At 38.6% G+C, this 25153-nt stretch overlaps 1 protein-coding gene across 2 annotated transcripts in view; it reads right to left on the reverse strand.

Annotated features, from left to right (window-relative positions):
* Window positions 1–25153, reverse strand: part of USP32 (ubiquitin specific peptidase 32) — a 124447-nt gene that overhangs the window by 87238 nt on the left and 12056 nt on the right. For both annotated transcript variants that reach the window (XM_081108781.1, XM_081108780.1), the window contains exon 2: window positions 3296–3423. In XM_081108781.1, the coding sequence (XP_080964907.1) occupies window positions 3296–3423 (128 nt within the window). The remainder of the gene's footprint in view (window positions 1–3295; window positions 3424–25153) is intronic.

Genomic DNA, 25153 nt, shown 5'->3' on the forward strand with positions numbered 1-25153 from the left:
TGAATTCATTCTGAAACAGAGAACCCAGTAAGTCATATTAGGAAAAAGCTAACTGTCATAAATCTGAAATAATGACAGAACAAGAACTACACAATTTTACATAATACATATAAGAGAATTAATGCAACATATATCCCCACCAAAAAAAAAATTAAAACACAAACATACACACACAAAAATGTAATCTCTGTATCATGTAAACCACAAGAGTCAAAAGCACACAAGTCAGGTCAGAATAGAAACTGTCTCTAATTAAATTAGGAATGGTGAATTATGGTTCTATGTAATATACCAAGTTTAAAATTCCTATTATAGCCCTAGCTATAGTGGATAGAGCGTCAGCCTGCAGACTAAAGGGTCCCAGGGTCAATTCTGGCCAAGGGCATATGCCTGAGTGTGGGCTCGATCCCCCCCAGTGGGGGGTGTGCGCGAGGCAATCGGTGATACTCTCTCATCATTGATATTTCTATCTCTCTCTCCCTTCCTCTCTGAAATCAATAAAAATAAAAAAATAAAAAAAAATTCTATTATAACTTTCCCTGTTTTATTAATCTTATTCTCTTTGTACATTTAGAATGACATATGTGGAGAAACCAAGATGGCGGCATAGGTAAACACTGGAGATTGCTGCCTCGAACAACCACTTCAAAAATACAACTAAAAGACGGAACGGACATCATCCAGAACCACAGGAAGGCTGGCTGAGTGGAAATTCTACAACTAGAAGGAAAGAGAAAAGCATACCGAGACTCAGAGGAGGTGCAGTATGGGAGTAAAATACTAAGGTGCGGAGTGCATGCGGAGGGGGCTGGCGGCTGAGGGCGTGGTTATCGTTTTCAATTGGAAGGGAGTCTCAGGCTCTGAGCTTCAGTTCCGGGCGAGTCTCTAGGGATCCAGACTCATACTGGAGAAGCGGGACTGTCTGGCATTGGTCAGAACCCTAGGGCAGCTTTCTCTCCAAGTTGCTTGCAGTGATTACCGGGACACTGAGAAGCAAAGCCTCTGAGGGCAAGACTGAGAGCAGCCATAACTGCTAGCCCCGCCCTGTTGATCCCGTGGGACCCGCCCCGCCCAAGCTCTGCAGGGAGGCTTTTGCTGGATAGCCTCAGGCAAAAGCTATATTAGCACCTCCTTAGAGATCCAGGAGCCAGGAAGCCCAGAGGTCAGAGTGGGACCATCCAGTTGGCAGCTCCATGGAACCATAAAAGACACACTCAGGGGGCAGACTCAGTGAGCACCAAAGCCCCATTGAAGCAAGTCTTGCCCCAGAGGGGTGTCTCCAGCACAGAAGTTCTCCCACTGCAGACACAGCTGATTCTCACAGCCAACTGGCCTGGAGGTCAATTCCTCCCAGTGATAACTACAACAATCAAGGCTTAATTACAACAAGACTGTGCACAAAGCCCACAAGGGGGTGCACCAAGAGTGTCTACCTCAGGTAATTGGGATACTTAGCACAGAAAGGCACTCTATTGACACAGCGAAGCATAAAAAATGCCAAGACAAAGAAACAGGACACAAACGACAGAAATGGAGGAAAGCAAACTGCTGGATATAGAGTTCAAAACCACACTTTTAAGGTCTTTAAACAACTGTCTAGAAGCCGCCGATAAATTTAATAAGGCCCTAGAAAAGACTGGTGAGACCGCCAATAAATGTAGTGAGATTTTCAAGAAATCTAGTGAAACCCTCGATGTTGTGATAAAGAACCAACTAGAAATTAAGCATACACTGACTGAAATAAAGAATATTATACAGACTCCCAACAGCAGACCAGAGGATCACAAGAATCAACTCAAAGATTTGAAATACACAGAAGCAAAAAACACCCAACCGGAAAAGCAAAATGAAAAAAGAATCCAAAAATACGAAGATAGTGTAAGGAGCCTCTGGGACAGCTTCAAGCGTACCAACATCCGAATTATAGGGGTGCCAGAAGATGAGAGAGAGCAAGATATTGAAAACCTATTTGAAGAAATAATGACAGAAAACTTCCCCTACCTGGTGAAAGAAATAGACTCACAAGTCCAGGAAGCGCAGAGAACCCCAAACAAAAGGAATCCAAAGAGGACCACACCAAGACACATCATAATTAAAATGCCAAGAGCAAAAGACAAAGAGAGAATCTTAAAAGCAGCAAGAGAAAGAAAATCAGTTACCTACAAGGGAGGACCCATACGAATGTCAGCTGATTTCTCTACAGAAACTTTGCAGACCAGAAGGGAGTGGCAAGAAATATTCAAAGTGATGAATACCAAGAACCTACAACCAAGACTACTTTATCCAGCAAAGCTATCATTCGAAAGTGAAGGCCAGATAAAGAGCTTCACAGATAAGAAAAAGCTAAAGGAGTTCATCACCACCACACCAGCATTATATGAAATGCTGAAAGGTATCCTTTAAGAAAAGGTAGAAGAAGAAAAAGGTAAAGATACAAATTATGAACAACAAATACACATCTATCAACAAGTGAATCTAAAAACCAAGTGAATAAATAATCTGATGAACAGTATGAACTGGTGATTGTAATAGAATCAGGGACATAGAAAGGGAATGGACTGACTATTCTTGGGGGTGGGGGGAAAAGGGGTGTGGGGGGTGCGGGAAGAGATTGGACAATAATTGTGCACCTATGGATGAGGACAGTGGGTGGGGAGTGAGGGCGGAGGGTGGGATAGGAACTGGGTGGAGGGGAGTTATGGTGGGAAAAAAGAGGAACCAATGTAATAATCTGAACAATAAAGATTTAATTAAAATTTAAATAAAAAGAATGACATATGCATATCTGTGACTACCTATAAAATAGTAAACTTATTATTTTTAGAAAGGGAATATTTTTATCAACTCAGCACATTTTATCTCTATCTGAAAACTTCAGTAGAATTTAAATAAGCCTTTACAAGTTCCAAAAAGCTAGTGTTTCATCTACAACATTTAATTTTATAGAATTTAATTTTTTTATATGAAAAGGTTTTAACACAAAATTTATAAAACATAACCCAACATAAAAATATGCCAGAGTGATGAGGTTTACAAGAATGAGATGCCAGTCATACAAATGGTTTCATGATCATAATCAGTGGCTAGTAAAGCTCAGAAATACAAAAGAAGCAGAATTGCAGCTCTGCAGTACTTCCATTTAGCCTCTAAGAACATAGCCATATTGACATCTAAAACTTACCTACTCAGCAAGAAAAATAAAGGGGGATTTAAGTTTGTTAAGACCAAGAGGCCCCACAAAAATTCAGGCTGGTGGGTAACTATCTCAAAGGAACACCTAGAACACAGAGATTACCTCAGCAACTTTTGGAGGCACTCCTTCCCCAAGCACTTCCTTGATAAAGCAGTGCTGGCCCATGTAATATGAGAGTCCACAGGTCCTCTTGAAGGCATCTTTCAGTCGTTTCAGCTCTACATCTGTAACTGCAATTCAGAAATAGAAGATGGATAAGAAACCAGAAGAGAAAAGAAACCTTCATTTTTTTCAACCCAGTTCCTAATAAAATTTGGCAAATATTACTTCTCTCCCCAGATAAGTAAAACAAACCCAAAGATATTTAGACATAATTCTAATATTTACAAATCTAATCTAGAAAATAAATATGAAAATTCTTGACCCACTATTTTCAAACAACAGATTATATATACAAATTTCAAGCAGGGGCAAGGAAGAGGCAACAAGTATTTCAAATTAGCAGGTAAATTAAATGGAATTAGATTCTGGCATTAATATGTTTTCAGCAGCAATGTACTCATTCCTTTGAGATAAAAATTATATTGTTTGTAGTCCTTAAGCGTGCACCTATCCAAGTGAAAAATAACCCCAAGTTTCGCTTAAATTTTTGTCATCATTTACAGATAATGTAACCTATTAATAGATGATTCTAACAACCTAAAATTTTTAGATACTATCAAAAAATGATTACTGAGCCATTACTTCCTTTTAGGCATTGAAGACTTTTTTCATTGAATAGAACAATCAATCTCTGTCTACAAAGATGGAAAAATAAACACTCTTTAATGCTATGCAGTCAGTACAATGATCACAAAGGAGACACAGAAATGATATTTTTTTAGTCCATGCTAGAAGAAAAGAAAGACTTCTGGCCAGAAAAGATGATTACATAATATTTTAAAGATTAATTCAAGCAAAGGGGACAAGGTCATACCAAGCAGAGATAACAGTTTGTTTCTATACATATAGAACTTATGGAGACTTGATAGTACTATAATAAAATAAACAAGGCAGGGAATAGTAAATAGTAAGTTTAGAGAGACAATCATTGACCAAGTGATAGAAATTCTGTTCTGTCATAATAAGGAAGGGATACAGTCAGATACAATTCAGATAGAAACTCCAGGCAAACATAAAACAGGACACACATAAAATTCAGATAGTTCACTCTACCAGTAATGTAGAGAACTGAACAAACCTGGAAGCAAAAAGTAGACTGCTACTTCAAGAAGAAAAGGAGGCGCTAAATCTGGGAAATATCTAGAAAGAAAAGTCAGTAGAACTTGGACCTTGCTTGAAAGTAAAAGCAGTCTATAATAATACTCAGGATTCTATATTGAGAAGTTTGAAAGATAGCATTATCATGTAGAAAGGGAATATAAGAAAATGAGGATGTGATCAAGAAAAGATGATACATTCTGGTAAGGACACATCAAATATAGGAAGAAACTGGAAGAGATCAATTCTTAGAGTGTATGGAAAGAAGTACTTAAAGAAAGTTGATAAGAATAGTTACAACAGGAAAAACAAGAGTGGAGTGTGGTCTCCAAACAAAAGGAAGAAGGGACTGGTCTACAGTCTCAAGTAAAGCAGAAAGGAACAGCAAGATAAAGACTGAAGAGTGCCTGGCACATAGATTATCTATCATTCAGTAAGTGTCTGTGGTAGGGAGGGAAAGGTCATGGGTTCAACAACAGGTTGAGCAATGATAGTACAATAAGAGCTATTGCTTGAAGAAGTAGCCAAAGTGTGAATTAGACGCTTAATTCATTAAAAACTGGACTCATAATATTAACATTCCCTATACACTAATATACTTTTTTCCTTGCTAGAACATAAAAATGAAAAACAAAACTCATCTCATAAATTACAGTAATAGAGAAGAAATTACTTTAGCTACTGGAATATACCTATTTCTTCAAGATGGCTAATTTTCATTAATGGCTTCATTAACAAATTAGGATACTCACAGTCTAGTGGAGGAGACAAGTAAATCAATCACTGAGGTATAAAATAATAATCACATACACTGTTGGTTACAAATTATTTGAAAAACTGTTTTGTAATGTTTTGTTATTCATTTATAACAAGAAAATGTACAATAAGCTTTTTTGTTTGTTTTTTGTTAATCCTCACCTGAGGATATTTTTTCCCATTATTTTTTCAGAGAGAGTGGAAGGGAGAAAGATAGGGGGGAGATGGGGAGAGAGAGACATAGAGAGAGAAACATCAATGTGAGAGAGACACATTAACTGGTTGCCTCCCACACACCCCCAACAGGGGGTGGGGAGCAAAGCTGTAACTGGGGCGTTGAACCTGCGACCCTTCAGGGCACGGGCCGACAGTCTAACCCCTGAGCCACACCGACCAGGGCAGAAAATGTACAATAAGCTTTTTAAAGCATTTATAAGAAGGAAACAATGTCCATCAACAGAGTATAAATTGAATAAGTTATTGTTTATGCTCAAAATAGAATATCAGACACTGAAATATTGCCACAATCCATATTTACTGAAAATAAACAGTCTTTTTTATTTATTCAAAATAAACAGACTAACACTTGGTGAATATGTAGACAAGGAGAACATAAAAGTGTTAATTGTACAAGTGAAACTTTGAAAACTTTAAAAATAAAAATTTGGGCAAGATGGAAAATAGAATAAAAATTAGCCCTGGCCGGTAGTTCAGTTGGTTAGAGTGTCGTACCTATACACTAAGGTTATGAGTTCAAACCCCAGGCAGAGCACATACAAGAATCAACCAATAGATGCATAAATAATTGGAACAACAAATTGATGTTCCTTTCTCTCTCCCTCCCTCTCTCTAAAGTCAATAAAAAGACAGAAAAGTTTAGATTACCATGGAATTGCCATATAACCTCTGCATATCCTATCTTCAGATTTGTGTGTGAGAAACATAAAACCCTGTATATTATTTAAGTTATTTTCTGTTCAATTTAAGTTATTGAAACAATCCTGATGAAAGAAGGTACAAGTATATGGACAGACACTACACTATTCCTGAGCGTTATCAGGTTTATGCTTACTTACATGCATGGTTTTGTGTTGAAAAGACATAGGCAGCAGAAAGTCTGGTTGAGCAACTACTGCATTAGTTAAGACAAGAGATGAAGGCCTAAACTAAAAACGGAGGTAAAGCCCTAGCTGGGATAGAGCTTTTTCAGTGAATAGAGACTGCGGACTGAAAGGTTCTGGGTTCAATTCCAGCCAAGGGCACATGCCTGGGTTGCAGGCTCAATCCCTAGTAGGGGGTATACAGGAGGCAGCTGATCAATGATTCTTCTCTCATAATTGATGCTTCTCTCTCTCCCTTTCCCTTCCTCTCTGAAATCAATAAAAATATTTTTTTAAAAAAACAACAGAGGTAAAGTAAGGCAGATTTAAGAGATAGTAACGTTGACTGAATGGTTCGATAAATAATTAGCTGGGAAAGAACAATAAAGAAAAAAGGATCTATGATTTCCAGATGTCTGCTTGGTTCTAAGGTGTAATCTGTGTCACTGATGAAGATAAAGTCTATAGGAGAATTTGAATATTTTGTATTTACATGTCTGATATGGACTAAATGTGTCACTCCCAAAATTCATATGGTGAAGTCTTACCTCCCAGTGTGGCTGCATTTGGAGTTGTGAAAAAATGAGGTTATATGAGTGGGGCTGACAGTCATGTGTCCATATAAGAAACACCAGAGAGCTTGCACTGTCCCCCATCTCTACCTCTCCACATGCACAGAGAAGAAAAGAAAGGCCATGTAAGAATCCAGAAAAAAAGCAAACATCTTCAAGCCAAGAGTTCTCACCAGAAACCAAACTCTGACAGAATCTTGATCTTAGACTTGCTAGCTTCCAGAACTGTGAGGAAATAAGTTTTGTTGTTTAAATCACCCAGGCTTTGGTATTTTGTGTGGCAGCCCAAGCTAATATCAAGTTTGGTACTGAGAAATGGTTGCTGCTATAACCAATACCTAAAAATGTGAATGTGGCTTTGGACTGTGTAATAGGTATAAATTGGAGTTTTGAGGTGCATGCCAGAAAAGGCCTATGTTGCTGTGAAAAGCCTATTGGTAGAAATATGGCCATCAAAAGCCATTCTGGGGAGATCTCAGACAGAAATGAGGACTATGTTATTGGAAACTGGAGAAGAGGAGATCCTTGTTAAAAAGTGGCTAAGGACTGGGCTGAACCTTTGCGTGATTAAATTGAATATTTAACTAAGGATATTTCTAAGCAAAGTATCAAAGAATTGTTTTCTCCTTACTACTTTTAGTAAAATGAGGAGAAAAGAGACACAGAACTTGAAGATTTGGAAAATGCTCAGCCTATTTATACTACAAAAAGACAAAGTTTATTCTGAACACTAAAGGTGTGGCTGAAAAACTATTTGATAAGATTAGTATGGATGTGAGCCATCAACTTAATCACCTCAGCAGAAGCCAGGAATAAAGACTGTATTATATCAGCAGAAACACTTCCAGCTGGGACTAAAGGAAATAGGAAAAAAAAGGGCGGTCAAGACTTCTAGGATTCTACAGATGGTAGCTAGTTACCTAGCACAAACAAGAGATATCCTTCAAGAAAAGGGAAGCTTAACTGCAAAGCTGATTCAGAGATGGCAGGGCTGCCACTCCTACCACAGGCCCAGGAGGCAGGACTGGTTTCAAAAGGTGGGATCTCCTTGGTTTGAGGATGGGGAACCACGATGCCACCACCCAGTGCCTCAAGAGCAAGGTCATGGCCCAGTGCCTGGGGGCATGGCTGCCCCACAGAGCCATGGGGGTACACTGCCTCCTTAGTGGGCCTGGAGGGCAGTGCACTGAACCAAAGCGTGTTATTCTTGAGACATCTAATTGAATTTGATATGCTAAGTTCTGGGCTTGTGTGGGACCTATCATCTCTTTCTTCTTTCAGATTTCTCCCTTTTGAAATAACTATCCTATTCTGTCTCACCAATATATTTTGGAAGCACATTAACTTGGCTGGGTTTCACAGGTTCACAGCTAGAGAGGAATTTTGTCTCAGGATGAATGTATCTCCTGTCTTACCCATATCTGGATTCAGATGGACTTTAGACTTCAGAGTTGATGCTGGAATGAAGATTTTGGGGGCTGTTGGGATAGAATGAATGTGTTTCTGATGCAATGAGGACATTCATTTTGGAGGGCCACAGGTAAAATGTTATAGATTGAATGAATGTATACATCTCTCAAAATTCATATGTTGAAACCCTAACACCCAGTGAGACTATATTTAAAGCTGGGAATTAAGGTTAAATGAGGTCATAAGGGTGAAGTCATGATTGGATAAGATTATAAGAAACACCAGAGCTTAAAAGCTTACTCTCTTGCTCTGCCTTTAGGCACACAGGTACAGACAAAAAGGGGCCACATACTAAACCTGAAAAGTTCAGGGGAGGCCTCTGAGGCAGTCTTACAAACGCAGAATCCTAAAATAACCACAAAGGATGGTGTGAAATAAAAATGTGGGGTTTTGTGTGTGTGTGTGTTTTTAACTAAAAGCAGTTTATGATGGGTAGTCATGTCCTAGGCCAGTATCTTCCCTGACAAAGGACAATCTTTATCTTAACTGAGCCTGTTTATTATTGTCTTTTTGTATCTATGCTAACATACAATGGAACCTCGGTTCTTCAACTTAATGCATTCCAAAAAGCTGTTGGAGAAGTGATTTGTTCGAAAACCGAATCATCCCCCCTCCCTTATTAGAAATCATGTAAACTGAATTAATCTGTTCCAGACCCTCAAATGATTTCTTATATACATGTTTAATATACTGATTAATCTATAAACAAACACTTGTTTTCTTAAATTTATCAAACCACTTCCTACTAACTTTAAACGATTTTTTCATATTATCACTGCCTCCAAAATGCTATCACGGCCTAACTGCTATCACAGCTGCTTTATGCTTATCCAATCAACAGTTTTTCTACCTAGTCAATTGCCGGTAATGTCTTGTGAGCACTTTCACACCCTTAGCAACATTAGCACTCTGGATGGCCTCTTTATGTTTTAAAATTGTGCTAATTGTTGCCAACAAAAACATTCTCTCCTTTGTTGCCTAAGAGATGCTTTTTGTCAGATCGAAAGCTGAAGTTCTGGTTGACAACTGAAACATTTTCTCTGAGAACAACTTGGTCCAGAACTGAATTGTTCAGATGGGAGAGTTGGAGGTTTGACTCTTATCTTGGAAAGTCAGGGTAACTCCCTTTTTTCCACACCCCTCAGAGCACAACCACTGCACCAGGGCGGGGGACCATAAGTCCTCATTGTTATTGTTACCATGTTAATTGTTGACTGTTAATTATCCTGTACTCACCTATATAAAAGATGTGTCTATCATTTTACTTTTTATCCAATGCCAGAGGTCCCACCTTTACTTTCTCCCACCTCCCTAAGCTATCACCAATGGATTTCATGTTATACACACCTTCTCCTTTGATCCTAATGTATAAAACAAGGTGCAAAACTGCCATTCTCTGAGGCATTGTCTCAATCCATTGAGATTCTGCTTCCCGGCATTTGTTGACAGTTTGGCACAAATAAAGTCACAAAAATTCTTCACATGTTTGAATGTTTCTTAGTTAACAGAGAGGAAAAGGCACTTGAAGGTACAGAGATAGGGTGGCCATCTGCAAGCCAGGAAGAGAACCATCACTAAATCCTGCCACAACCTTGATGAACTTTGCAGCTCCTAGACTGTGAAAAAATTAATCTTTTTTAAGCCACACGATTTTTGGTATTTTGTTTAGCAGCCTGAGCAAACTAATTTCTATAGTACAGACAATAAAGAGGCCAACTCCTCCTTTTCAATGTAGATAGAGAAGCTTATTTAAATTGCTTTTGCAGCCCTTCCGGTTTGGCTCAGTGGATAGAGCATCGGCCTGCGGACTGAAGGATCCCAGGTTCGATTCCGGTCAAGGGCACATGCCCGGGTTGCGGGCTCAATCCCCAGTGGGGGGCGTGCAGGAGGCGGCCAATCAATGATTCTGTCTCATCATTGATGTTTCTATCTCTCTCTCCCTCTTCCTTCCTCTCTGAAATCAATAAAAAATATATTTAAAAAAATAATAAATTGCTTTTGCAAAAAAAAAAAAATTGCTTTTGCAGGGTCCTATGTAGAGATTAGAGCTCATAGTCCTTGAAAGGAAAATAAAAGTATAGTATCTTTGGGAAATACAATCCAAGACCCCCAGTGGATGCTTAAAATCATGGATAGTACAGAACTCACATATACTTTTTTCCCTTACACATATACTTATGATGAAACTCAGATTATACATTAGACACAGTGAGTTAACAACAATAAAAACAGAACAATTATTAAAATATATTGTAATAAAAGCTACATGAATGGGTCCCCGCAAAAATATTTTATTGTGAGTGCATACACAACCTTTTTATAGACATGGGACATGACTATCCATCATCATTTGCCCAGCTAGGAATTTATAATCAGATCACCCTGTGAGGTTACTTTCAGCCAGATTGATCGCAGAGCCCCTTTTTCATCCACTCTCTCATAGAGCCATGGCAGTATCATACATTCAGATTTTTGCTGAAAGCTAGGAGTTGCTGTTTAAACAGTTTGGTTCTAAAGGCATGAATGAAAATTTAACATCTGAATCAGATGATAACCACTGAGGTAAACACTGGGAAACATGCTTTTCATTGCCAATGTAGAGCAAGAATTCCTAAACAGAAGAAAAAGCACCAAATGTAGCGAAGACGTCACAAATGGTATTAATTTATAAATGTGCTTGGTGCAGCTGATCTAAAGTGAATTTACCTACCAAAAGTCTCTGGCAGGCCACCTATAGCAAAAGCTACCGCAAAGCCACTTCAGGTAGATAATAAAGGGCATCCTAGATGGAATATCTCAGACAAGAGACAGCCTACAGACACCAAGTTTTTTTGCCACTAGAGACTTGGTTGAGAACACTACCCAACCTGAGTTTCAGAATGTATATATCTAGTGCTAAAGGGTGTCATAAGAGTTTTTTCTCTAAGAAGGCGCAAAGCAAAGTGGAAGGGTTAAACTCTCACACATACCTGTAATCTTTCATCAAGTGGCACAAAATTGGAAATTCTGAAACTGGCTTAATATCTGTTCTATAAACTAGAATCTCTTATTTTCCTTTAAAGCATATATTAGAAAGATAGAGAGCCAATTGGAAGATGGAAAAAAGACTTAAATGGGGATTTCATAAGAAAGAAAACATTAGAAAATGTGTTCAATTTCATTAGTAATCAAGGAAATGCAAGTTAAAACCAGTATCATAACGATTTTTAAAAAAATATTTTTATTGATTTCAGAGAGGAAGGGAGCAGAGAGAATTAGAAACATCAATAATGAGAGAGAATCACTGATTGGTTGCCTCCTGCATGCCCCCGACTGGGGATCGAGCCCGCAACCCAGGCATGTGCCCTTGGCCAGAATCAAACCTGGGACCTTACAGTCCGCAGGCTGATGCTCTTTCCACTGAGCCAAGCCAGCTAGGGCTATCATAACTATTAAAGTGCCTAAAATTAAAAAGGCTGAGAACACCAAATGTTGACAAGGATATAGAGAAACTGAAAATCTTATTCATTGCAAGAGGGAATGTAAAACGGTAAATCTGCTGTGGGAAAGGTTTAGCAGTTTCTTATTAAGTTAAACAAGTACATATTCTATAACCTAGCAATTTCACTCTTAAAGTATTTATCTAAGAAAAGTAAAAAGATATGATCCCGCCTGGCTGGTGTTGTTTAGTGGTTAACGTCAACCTATGACCAGGAGGTTATGGTTCGATTCCTGGTCAGGGCACATGCCAGAGTTGCAAGCTCGATCCCTAGTGTGGGACATGCAGAAGGCAGCCAATCAATGATTCTCTCTCATCATTGATGCTTCTATCTCCCTCTTCCTTCCTCTCTGAAATCAATAAATATATATCTACATATATAAAACCCTAATATGCAAATAGACCAAACAGCAGAACAACCAAACAACCGGTCGCTATGACATGCACTGACCACCAGGGGGCGTGCACAGAACATGTTGGGCATCGGCTGCAGCAGGATGGTGGAGCAAGTGAGCGGAGGCGCCAGACTAAGGTGAGATGCCAGTCGCTGTCATCAGGGCAAGCCTCTGGTGATTACTGAAAATTCTTTGCTCCCGGGCACTGTGGTCTTGCCCGGCACTTGCACCTACTGCCGGCACTTGCACCTACTGCCAGCACTGGCTCCGCTCGCACCTGCTGCTGGCACCGGAGCTGCCACTCGCACCTACGGCCAGTGCCCAGCGCCGGCCCTGATTACTCAGTGCCATCAGTGGGTGCAAGCGGCAGCTGTCGGTCCTGATCGCTCCTCAGGGCTTTTTCACCTCCCCCTGTGCCTGACAGGTGATCAGTGGGCTCACACCCACTGCTGGCGCCGGTCCCAATTGCTCTGCGCTGTCAGCATGGGCGAGCGGAGTTGGCGCCGACAGCACGTGGGAGCAACGGGAACAGGGCTGCCGGCAGACAGGGGATCAGGGGCCATGGCAGGAGGGGGGGGTAGGGGCATGGCCCACAGTTCCTTTCCAGATGGACGAATTCATGCACTGGGCCCCTAGTTAATAACAACCAAAAACTGGAAATGACCCAAATGTCCATGCATAACTGAAGAAAAAGATTAAGATACATTAATATTATGGAAAATTATTCACCAATAGAGAGGAAAAAGGTACTGATACACATAACAACATGGATGAAACTTGAATACTATACTGAGCAAAAGAAGGCTGATTTAAAAGAGCAGCTTCTACTACATGAAAAACTAATAAACCTATGCCAGATACATAGGAACAGTCCAAGATAATACAAATATCTGACTTACTGACAACTCACCAGCTCCTTACAAATGAACAAAAATTCCCTAAAGATACTCTTATCCCTCTAAGTGTATAATAGTAATTGATAAACACACTAAGGCTGCATCTGAAAAGGGTGACTGGCCTATCAGGGATGGGTGTTCCATATCTATAAACATTGGTATTTACATACATCTTTAAATGACTTTTTCAATTTTATTGTCATCTAGTATTCCCAGTTTTGTTCCTACTACTTTTTTTATTGCAAATGTACAGTATTTCAGCTAACTGGTGAGTTAAATTTCTGTAAGCCAGCTCCCTATGACTCTAATAATCCTATCTAATAAAGAGGGGATATGCTAATAGACCCTCTCACCATTGCAAAGATGGAGGTGTCCACAGCCAATAAGGAGGGAATATGCTAATTGACAGCCACGCCCTCAAAGATGGTGGCGCCCACAGCCACAAGATGGCGACACCCAATCCCCTCAGCCCAGCCGGGGCCTTGCCATGCACCTGCCTCCAGAGTTCCCCAGTCCCCTCAGCCCCTGAGCCAACCGGGCCACCCGAGGCTCAGGTAACCAGGGCCGGCTGAGGCTTGCGCTGCTGGCAATGGCAGCAGCAGAGGTGTGATGGGGACGTCGCCTTCCCCTGATGGCCAGGTTGCCTCTCACCCCTGAGGGCTCCCGGACTGTGAGAGGGATTAGGCCGGGTTGAGGGACCCCCCTCCCCATTTTCATGCACCAGGCCTCTAGTCATTTATAACATTGTTTCTATAGAGAAATAAATCAATAGAGTACTTTAAAACTAGGCTTATTCTTAGGTTTAAAAAAACGTGTTCCAATGGCTCAGTTAATCCAATATGTTTCTCTAACCTCATTAAATCACTCAATAACACAAATCTAACCTTTGATAGTGAACAAGTCTACCAAAATGACATTTTCACAAATCCCTTTAAGCATTCACAATATTTTGTTCTGGCTCTAAACTAAAACATAGAAATATAGCTTTTGAAGGTAATGTCAAAAATAACCATTCCTCCAAAGTTTCCAAAATATCTATGAGGAAAAAAAGGGTAAAATATAAACAGAACATAAAAGTAGAAGTAATACAGAAGAAATCCAATGACAGAAACAAAGAAAAATCTACAAATATGACACAGAGGAAAATTGCAAAAAACAAACTAGTGATGATTACATTATAGTTGGCATGAGTAGATTGCAAAGTTAAGTACTAAATACATTAATAGACGAGATCACTCTGGACGAGATCTGGCTATCTATAGAGGGTACTATAAAAAAGACAATTTGACTACTTGAAATATATAAAAATGTATAGGCAGCAATCAGAAAAAGTTATAGGTCAGAACCTCACAACTTAGAAACAGTACTAGACCTAGTCATCTCTTCTACTATGTCCATACAAAGTTGCTCTTGGCTTTACCACAACACACATGGTTAGTGCAGGCTGTAAAATAGATTGTGACTCCATATCTTCACTTCACAGACTGCTAGTGTCTGTAATCAAAACGAGCCTCCCTAACTTTGCAGAGCATCAGGTTGAACCATCTGCCACTACTTCTGTTCCCCAGCATCTCTGAGCTTTGCTGCACTGCATAAATATTAAAGTAGTCTAAGGAAAAATTCCGCTTCCTCCTTCCTATTAGTTTTTTTTATTAACAAGCATAAAAATGTGAAGAAAAAATAATATGAATGAAATCGGTATGCTGAACAACAAAGCTATTTTGTTAACGAATAAACCATTAACAAACAACTTATAAACTTAGAATACAAATGGAGAAAAATGCAAGTTGTACAAGTTTTCTTCTACTAAGAATAACAGCTCATTCTGAAATATGCCAACTATAGTTAACAAATTCAAATAATTTCTAGAAAGAATGTGTCCTTGAAAACTGCCCATAAGAAAAGAACATCAATCAAAAAGATTCCACTTAGTTTATGGCCATAGGAAATCTGCTGTATACTTAAATACCACAGAGGAGTCTTAAAAATGTCATAGAAAGAATGCCTTTAAGTATTCATTAGCTTTTTAAAAAATTCTCCATAACGTAACAAAATGACTAGTCAACATATATTGACAAGAAGTTTTCTAAATTCATTCACTTGTTTCCAGCAAACAAATTAGTCATTCTCCTGGTTCATAAACTTCTGAGCTATCAGCAACATGGCACTCATCCATTCAACTACATTAAATTATATGCTGCCAAGTATTCTCCTTGGGGTGAGGAGGATCAGTTGAGGACATCTAGTAGCCTAAATCCCTTTCCATATCTAACCAAAATGTAATGACAAGTTATCATCACTGCCTTTAACCTTAAACAAAATAAGATTAAATGTTGTAGCTAACTTAATATTTTACTTTTTAAAAAGCAATTTCACAGACACTATCTCAAAAGATTCTTACAATAGTCTTATGAAATAAGAATAACATACATTTCAGTATTGTTTCTTCCGTTTGGAAGAGGAAGGAGAGGAAAGACAGAAAGCAAAGGGGGAAAGTATTCAGGGAGATGGAGAGAGGGAGGCTGGGAAGCTGGGCGGGTGGGGGGGGGGGGCGCTTGGCGAAAGGCTGCGTCATCCACAAGTACTTTAAGGTTCCCTAAAGAAACCAGTGAGGTTTCTCTTTTACCACCATTGCCCAAAACCTGCTAAGTCAATCACATGTAAAATTCATGAATTTGAAACCATTTATTACCTCCATTCTATTTCACTTTAAGAGCAGTCTTTTACAACATAATATATCCTAAACTTACCTTTCCAGAAACTTTATTATTTATGAATAAGTTTGCAAATTTTAAAAAAGTCCATTCCTCCAATGAGATTCATCTTCCATGTAAAAGTCCAAGTCTATATTTTAGGCTTCAATTTGTAAAGAAAGCCACAAATAACAACACAAATTTATATCTTCATCAAATGATTTCAAAATTAAAAGTGAGATCGTCTACATTCTACTATTAGTACTAGCTAAGCCCATAATTCAGGTTGAAACTTATTTTCTTGTATTTTAATTAAGAAATCATGAAATTTTTCCTACAGTTGTATGAGAGAATTCACCTATTCTTACGTGTCACTAAGATCCTTGTTAAAAGGCATTACAAAAAAAAATCACCTTAAAAAAAAAATCACCTTAGAGAAAAAAACAAATTAATGGAAATTTGGAAACAAAAAAAAGCATTAATCAAAAAAAAACACATAGCCAATACCAGTTTGGCTCAGTGGATGGAGCGTCGGCCTCCGGACTGAAGGGTCCCAGGTTCGATTCCAGTCAAGGGCATGTACCTGGGCTGCGGGCACATCCCCAGTAGGAGATGTGCTGGAGGCAGCTGATCGATGTTTCTCTCTCATCGATGTTTCTAGCTCTCTATCTCTCTCCCTTCCTCTCTGTAAAAAATCAATAAAATTTATTAAAAACAAAAACAAAAACACACACATAGTAATGAAATTTGGAATAGTTCTGCTTTCCATACTGATGAAACAATTGAAAGAAACATCCTTCTTGAAAAACTGGTGAAAAAGAGCACATATACTGTCTCTATTCTCAATGCTGCTGTCATTATGAAGAAATACTTGGAAAATAAACTGATGTGTTGGCAACCACTACACCTACCAAGTGACAGGAAAAATGTCATTTTCAGTACTATTAATAGTTACAACATATAACATCTGAAAAACCTTCAGATGTTACGCCTTCTAATACAAAAAGCAATTTTGAAAAAATTAAGAGTCAGATGTGGACAATTATGAATTATATAAAGAAATTCACATGTGCCCTTCCGGTGTGGCTAAGTGGTTGAATATCGACCCATGAACCAGGTGGTCACAGCTCAATTCCCAATCAGAGCACATGCCTGGGTTGTGGGCTCGATCCCCAGTAGGGGTGTGTAAGAGGCAGCCGATTAATGATTCTCTCTCATCATATATGTTTCTTTTTTTTAATATATTTTATTGATTTTTTAACAGAGAGGAAGGGAGAGGGATAGGAGTTAGAAACGTCAATGAGAGAAACACATCAATCAGCTGCCTCCTGCACACCCCCTACTGGGGATGTGCCCGAAACCAAGGTACATAGCCTTGACCAGAATCGAACCTGTGGGACCTTTCAGTCCGCAGGCCGACGCTCTATCCACTGAGCCAAACCAGTTAGGGCTCATCATTTATGTTTCTCTCTCTCTCCCTCCCTCCCTCCCTCCTTCCCTCTTCCTCTCTAAAATCCATTTAAAAAGCATATTTATAAAAAAAGATAAATTCAGGCATTTACCGAGTTGTTTGTTTTTATTTTTTTATTTTTTTTAATATATTTTTATGGATTTTTTACAGAGAGTAAGAGAGAGAGATAGAGAGTTAGAAACATCGATGAGAGAGAAACATCGATCAGCTGCCTCCAGCACATCTCCTACTGGGGATGTGCCCGCAACCCAGGTACATGCCCTTGACCGGAATCGAACCTGGGACCTTTCAGTCCGCAAGCCGACGCTCTATTCACTGAGCCAAACCGGTTTTGGCTGAGTTGTTTGTTTTTAATAAAAGTTTGAGCTAAGTTGACTGCATATGCCAGGAGCAAGATCTCAAATGCACCCCAAAATGAGTTCTTGCTTTATATTTTCTCAAGAGTGTTTACCAATCTGGTAATGATGTTTTAATCTGAAATTTTTAAATTAAATTTATATTAAGATCTAAGAGCTTAAAATTTTTGTAAAAATGATTCATATACCATAAATACTTAATTTTCATGAGTATTTTAGATATTGTTTCATACCAGCTCCCTGATCTCAAATTTTCTAATACCAATGATATATATTCTTCTCATCCTAAACTCTTGATCACAACTTTCAGACAGGTACCTAACTGTAAAACTATTGGCATAAATGGCAATAGTTTACCCACAAGCATAAGGGGAAAAGTCATTACTGTTCTTCTAAACATTCAGAGAAACAGACAGCAGCATTACCAGCCTATGGCTTGAAGAAAAATGTTATTTCAACAAGTGAAAGTTAATTTTGTTTAAATTTTTTTTTAAGTTCATTGTTTTCCAGTTTACCTTATCAATCAAGCTCTAATTAATTCAATTAATCTACTTTCTTTATGAGTTTGCCTTTAAAAATGACTGCATTTTAAAGCTGAATTTAACTTTCAAGATAATTAATCTGTAACTAAAGAATTACCTTCCTGTAATCATTCACTCAATATTTCCCCAAGGAATTCTTGTCCTAGTTATACACAAAAATTTTATTACTTTTTCATTATTCTACTCTGACTTCATGGTAATGGTTATAAAGTCATTAGGAAACAAAGTAATTACTAAAAGGACTCATTCAGAGAAGACATTTTTACAAATATAACTTTATATATAATTTTATTAAAATATCAAAAATAATATACCACAGAGTAAATATATGCGAAAAACTAGAACAAAACTATCAAAAAGAGTTTGGGCTTGAATCCAAACTTATACAAAGGACAGGCTTCAAAATGACATGAAAAATTCATGTGTTTAATAGTTCTAGTCCTCTGACATTTAAAACTGAAATGAGTATTTCCTCCACAAGCACACTCAAGAAACACACTGCTATTATTAAAATGGATTAAAAAATCTCAAGCCCCCTTTTTGCCCAGCTGGTGTGGCTCTGTGGTTGAGCATTGACCCAGGAACCAGGAAGTCAGTTTGATTCCCAGTCCAGGGCACTCACCTTGGTTACAGGTTTCATCCTCACCAGGGGGAGGCGTAAGTGGGAGACAACCAATCGATGTATCTCTCTCACATCAATTCTCTCCCTCCCAATCTTCCACTGTCTCTAAAAATCAATGGGAAAAATATCCTTGGGTGAGGATTAACAACAACAACAAACTGTTAAAACCCAGAACTGAATCTGGCCATCAAAAAAGTAAACATAAAGTAAGTCTAAGAGTGCCCTGACTAGTTTGGCTCAGTGCTTAGAGTGTCAGCCCTTGGACCTAAGGCTCACGGGTCAATTCCCGATCAAGGGCACAGTCAAGGGCACGTACCTGAGTTGCAGGTGCAGGAGGCAATTAGTGTCTCTCTCACATCAATGTTTTTCAACCTCTCTCTTCCTCTCCCCCTCTGCCTCTCTTCCACTCTCTCTCTCTAAAGACCAATGGGAAAAAAAATTAGTCTAAATTAATTTTCCTTATTATACATAATAGTAGGTGTACCGGTTAATAATGAGGACTTTTTTCAATAGATGGAGTTACACATATGTTGATACATATGCATTTGATATGTATGCTATTTTGTTGTATTGACATCAAGCTTCAAAACGTCATATGTCAAATTTGCTAAAGGTGTTAACATCATAGATATTTTTACGGTTAAAAATGTCAAATTTTGTGCCAAAAAAAGACCATTTGCGGGAAGTTTTAATTCATTACTTTATTTTGAAGAAAAGTGCTGCTGAAAGTTATGGTATACTTTGGGAGGCTTACGGTGAACATACTCCATCTCAAGATACTTTTGAACGCTGGTTTAAACGCTTTAAAAGTGATTTTGATGTGAGAGACAAAGAACATCCAGGTCAACCGAAAACGTTTGAAGACTAACAATTACAAGCATTATTGGATGAAGATGCATGTCAAACTCAAAAACAACTTGCAGAAAGATTAAACGTTGCTCAGCAAACAATTTCCGATCATTTACAAGCAATGGGAAAAATTTTAAAGGAAGGAAGATGGGTGCCACATCAACTGAATGAAAGACAAATGGAAAACCGAAAAGTCATCAGTAAAATGTTGCTTCAACGGCACGAAAGAAAGTCTTTTTTGCATCGAATTGTGACTGGCGATGAAAAGTGGATTTCTTTTGAGAATCCCAAATGCACAAAATCAGGGGTTGATCCAGGTCAACCATCAACATCGACTGCAAGGCCAAATTGCTTCGGAAAGAAGACAATGCTCTGGGTTTGGTGGGATCAGGAAGGTGTGGTGTATTATGAGCTTCTAAAACCAGGTGAAACAGTTAATACTGATCGCTACCGACAATAAATAATCAATTTGATCGTGAAATGACCAGAATGAGCCAGAAGACACAGCAAAGTAATTTTGCTTCATGATAAAACACCATCACACACTTCAAAATCAGTTAAAGGCACGTTAAAGGATCTTGCCTGGGAAGTATTAACCCGCCCGCTGTATTCACCAGACCTTGGTCCTTCAGATGACCACTTGTTCTGATTGATGGCACACGCACTTTCTGAGCAGCACTTCAAAATGTACGAAGTGGAAAATTGGGTCTTTGAATGGTTTGCCTCAAAACAAGAAAAGTTCTATTGGGACAGTATCCACAAATTACCTGAAAGATGGGGGAAATGTGTAGCTGGCGATGGACATTACTTTGAATAAAGCACTTTTGAGGTTTCTCTTGAAATTATCATGTTTTCTTTGATTACAAAATCCGCATTAGTAACCGGTACATCTGGTAAACACTTCATCGTTGTCAGCAGTTTTTGATAATCATACATGGTTTTATAAACAACCTCAAGATAGAAACATTCTAAAAATTTATTACATAAAAGCAAAAGTGTGGCCCTAACCGGTTTTGCTCAATGGATAGAGCATTGGCCTGCGGACTCAAGGGTCCCAGGTTCGATTCCGGCCAAGGGCATGTACCTTGGTTGCGGGCACACACCCAGTGGGAGGTGTGCGGGAGGCAGCTGATTGATGTTTCTCTCTCATCGATGTTTCTAACTCTCTATCCCTCTCCCTTCCTCTCTGTAAAAAAATCAATAAACTATATTTAAAAAAAAAAAAGCAAAAGTGTGCAAACACTTCCCAAACAACCAAAGCAGAACAAAATAATTTAAAATAAGGAAGTCTTGACTTCATGTAGTACAAATGCAAATTTTTCTGAGAAATACACAAGTTTTTGACGTAAGACTACATGGGAGAACAGAATATATGAGGCAAAATAGGAGTTAGTACAAATATTCAATTTTTTTAAATATATTTTTTGATTTTTTTACAGAGAGGAAGGGAGAGGAATAGAGAGTTAGAAGCATCGATGAGAGAGAAACATCGATCAGCTGCCTCCTGCACGCCCCCCACTGGGATGTGCCTGCACCAAGGTACATGCCCTTGACGGGAATCGAACCTGGGACCCTTCAGTCCACAGGCCGACGCTCTATCCACTGAGCCAAACCTGTCAGGGCCATATTCAATTTTTTAAAGATTTTTTTTAATGCGAATATAAATGAGTCCCTGGCTATTAGATAGCTGCTTAAAAGTAAAACACACACATACACTTAACGAAAAAGCAAACAAACAAAAATCTTATAATTTAGATCATAACTTTTACCACACTCCAAAATAAATCTCAGGTGACTAACAGAAAGTTAAATACTAAAAATACGTAATCATAAATTAAAACCTATTTATTTTTAAGACATGTTAAGCCCTAGCTGGTTTGGTGCAGTGGATAGAGCATAGGCCTGTGGACTGAAGGATCCTAGATTCAATTCCAGTCAAGGGCACATGCCCAGGTTTCGGACTCAACCCCCAGTAGGAAGTGTGCAGGAGGCAGCCGATCAATGATTCTCTCTCATCACTGATGTTTCTATATCTCTCTCCCTCTCCCTTCCTCTCTGAAATCAATAAAAATATATTTTAAAAACAGACAAGTTAAGAGTAAAAATGAACTTCAGAACAAAACACACAACAGGTGACAGATTTAACTATATACAAATTTTACGTGTATGCATATTAAAAACAATTGCAAAAAACAGAAATAAAATGGTAAGCCAACTGAAGAAAATATTTGTAGCAAATCTGTCAGATGGTTAATATTCAAGGCTTGTATTATAAGGAGTTCTACAAATTTATTTTTTTTAAAAGGAATAATTTGAATGGGTCCTCACTGGTTTGGCTCAGTGGACAGAGCATGGGCCTGCGGACTAAAGGGTCCTGGGTTCAACTCTAGTTTGAGGCACATGCCTGGGTTGTAGGCTCAATCCCTAGTGAGGGTCACGCAGAAGGCAGCCCATCAGTGATTCTCTCTCATCATCTTTCTATATCTCTCCCTCTCCCTTCTTCTCTGAAATCAATAAAAATTTATTTTAAAAAAAGGAACAATTTTAAGAACTAGTATTATTGATAAACAAGAACAAAACTCCAAAAGACAAATAATGAGAAAATACAACTACCAAAAATGGAGGGAGAGATTCTACCTTGAAAACTAATTCAAAAAATACAAACTTAAAAGCTACCATTTTAGACTATTTATTTTTTATTTTTTAAAATATATTTTATTGCCGAAACCGGTTTGGCTCCGTGGATAGAGCGTTGGCCTGCGGACTGAAAGGTCCCAGGTTCGATTCCGGTCAAGGGCATGTACCTTGGTTGCGGGCACATCCCCAGTGGGGAGTGTGCGGGAGGCAGCTGGTCGATGTTTCTCTCTCATCGATGTTTCTATTTCTCTCCTTTCCTCTCTGCAAAAACTCAATAAAATATATTTAAAAAAAAAAATATATATATATATATATATATATATTTTATTGATTTTTTTTACAGAGAGGAAGGGAGGGAGACAGAGAGGTAGAAACATCGATCAGCTGCCTCCTGCATACTCCCTACTGGGGATGTGCCCGCAACCAAGGCACATGCCCCTGACCGGAATCGAACCTGGGACCCTTCAGTCCACAGGCCGACGTTCCATCCACTAAGCCAAACCGATCAGGGCGTAGACTATTTAATTAACAAAGAATTGTTTTTGCATATTTTAATAACAATTTTTAATAAATGTTTAGTAAAATCAATAGTCATATATTACTTTCAGAAAATTATTTGAGTCAAATGTCATTTCTACAGCATGGATGTACCTAGAAGGTATTATGATCAGTGAAATAAGTCAGTCAGAGAAAAAGAAATAACACGATTTCACTTATATGTGGACTCTAAAGCAGCGGTTGCCAACATTTCAGACCTCACGGACCACCAGTTGGCGACCACTGCTTCAAAGGTTTCCTTACACCAGTGGTCGCCAACCTTCCGGACCTCACGGATCACCAGTGGCCCGCAGACCACCGGTTGGCGAACGCTACTCTAAAGAACAAAATAAACGAACAAAATTGAAACAGACTCACAGATACAAAAAACAGACTGATGGTTGCCACAAGAGAGGTACATTGGGGAAGTAGGTGAAAAAGGTGAAAGGATTAGGAAGTACAAATTGGTAGTTACAAAACAGTCATGGGGATGTAAAGTACAGCTCAGGAAATATAGTCAGTAATATTGTAATAACTATGTATGGTGCCAGGTGGGTACTGAAAATATCAGGAGAACCACTTTGTAAAGTATATCACTGTCTAACCACTATACTGTACACCTGAAACCAACCCTATATAATAAAACCTAATATGCAAATTGTCCCCTCAACCGGGAGTTCAACTAGGGGGCGAGGCTGGCCAACCTACCACACGAGGCCCCTCCCCCCAGCCAGCCTCAACCTGGCCAGCTGCTAGGGATCCTACCTGTGCACAAATTTCATGCACTGAGCCTCTAGTAGAAAATAATATTGAATGTAAACTATAATTGAAAAATAAAATTAAAAAACAATAAAAGGGTTTACTGTAAAAATAGATAATTATATTGAATATCAAAAAAAAAAAAAAAAGATTGCCAGTTCTGGAAATCTATTCCAAGGAAAGAATCCTAAAATTAGTGGAAACAAATAAATATGTTCACTTAAGCATAATGTAGTGAGTGAAAAATTGAAAGAAACATGTACCTAGTAATAAAGCAAATTATAAGTAAACTAGAGCCCCGATGCACAAAATTCGTGCAAGGGGCTCAGCCCTCGCAGCCACGGTGGCTTGTCTCAGCGCTTGCAGTTGCAGCAGCTTGCTTAGGCCCTTGCAGCCCCGGCTTCATCCAGAAGGTCGTTCAGGAGGATGTCCAGGAGGATGTCCGGAAGGTCATTTGGCTGTCTGGTCTAATTAGCATATTATGCTTTTATTATTATAGATTATAAGTAATCCAGGCAATGGAGTAGCAAGAAACCAAAAAAAATTACAATTATGAAAATACAGTAATTTGTAAAAAAAAAAACACGGTATGATATACTGTGTGACAAAAAAATATACAGAGCTCTGGTAAAAGAACACTGGATTGAAACATTTAATTTTACTCACTTCTTAAAGCCCACTAAAACTCAATAAAGGGATTATTTTCTTCTTTAAAGGTTTTATGAACCCAAAGACAAAAGAAATTAAAACAGGAGATAAAACTAAGAAAATATCTGAAGCTGGAAAGCAGACACATATTAAAGGAATTAGTAGATGTAAGAAAGCTGAATCCTAAACTGCCAATAGAAAAAGGTGAGTTTTTTATATGGCAGAAACCCACAAAGGCTCAGAATTAGTGGGACCAGGGTACCTCTGGAAGATGGGAGTAAAGAAAGCAATTATGCTATTGGCTCAAAGCTATTTAAGAAGCAATGACATTCCAGAGATCTCCAATCCCATTCCACACAGCCTGCTTACCAAGACTTCCAAACCATGACAAAGACTAGAAGTTTATTCTCTGGAAGACATGACACACTTCTCTGAACACCAGAAAATATCCTTAAACACCAGTCATACGTGAGGTTAACTAAGCCATTCTAAAAACAGAGGTATTAAATACATGCATGGGAATATAGAGACATCTTACCTCTCTCTCCTCTGAGCTTCCAGAGTCTGGCAGACTTTTACCCTGTAGACCAGTGATGGCGAACCTATATGACACGTGTGTCAGAAGTGACACACGAAGTCATTTTTTTGGTTGATTTTTCTTTGTTAAATGGCATTTAAATATATAAAATAAATATCAAAAATATGTCTTTGTTTTACTATGGTTGCAAATATCAAAAAATTTCTATATGTGACACAGCACCAGGGTTAAGTTAGGGTTTTTCAAAATGCTGAAACGCCGAGCTCAAAAGATTCACCATCACTGCTCTAGACAGAAGACCTGAGGAGACTTCTCTGAGTAAAGATACTGACTTGGGGGTAGGTGTGAGGAAGTTTCCACAATGAAAATGCTCACAACAAG

Source organism: Myotis nattereri (assembly GCF_964212035.1).
Source record: "Myotis nattereri genome assembly, chromosome: 16".
In the NCBI taxonomy this organism is placed as follows: Eukaryota; Metazoa; Chordata; class Mammalia; order Chiroptera; family Vespertilionidae; genus Myotis; species Myotis nattereri.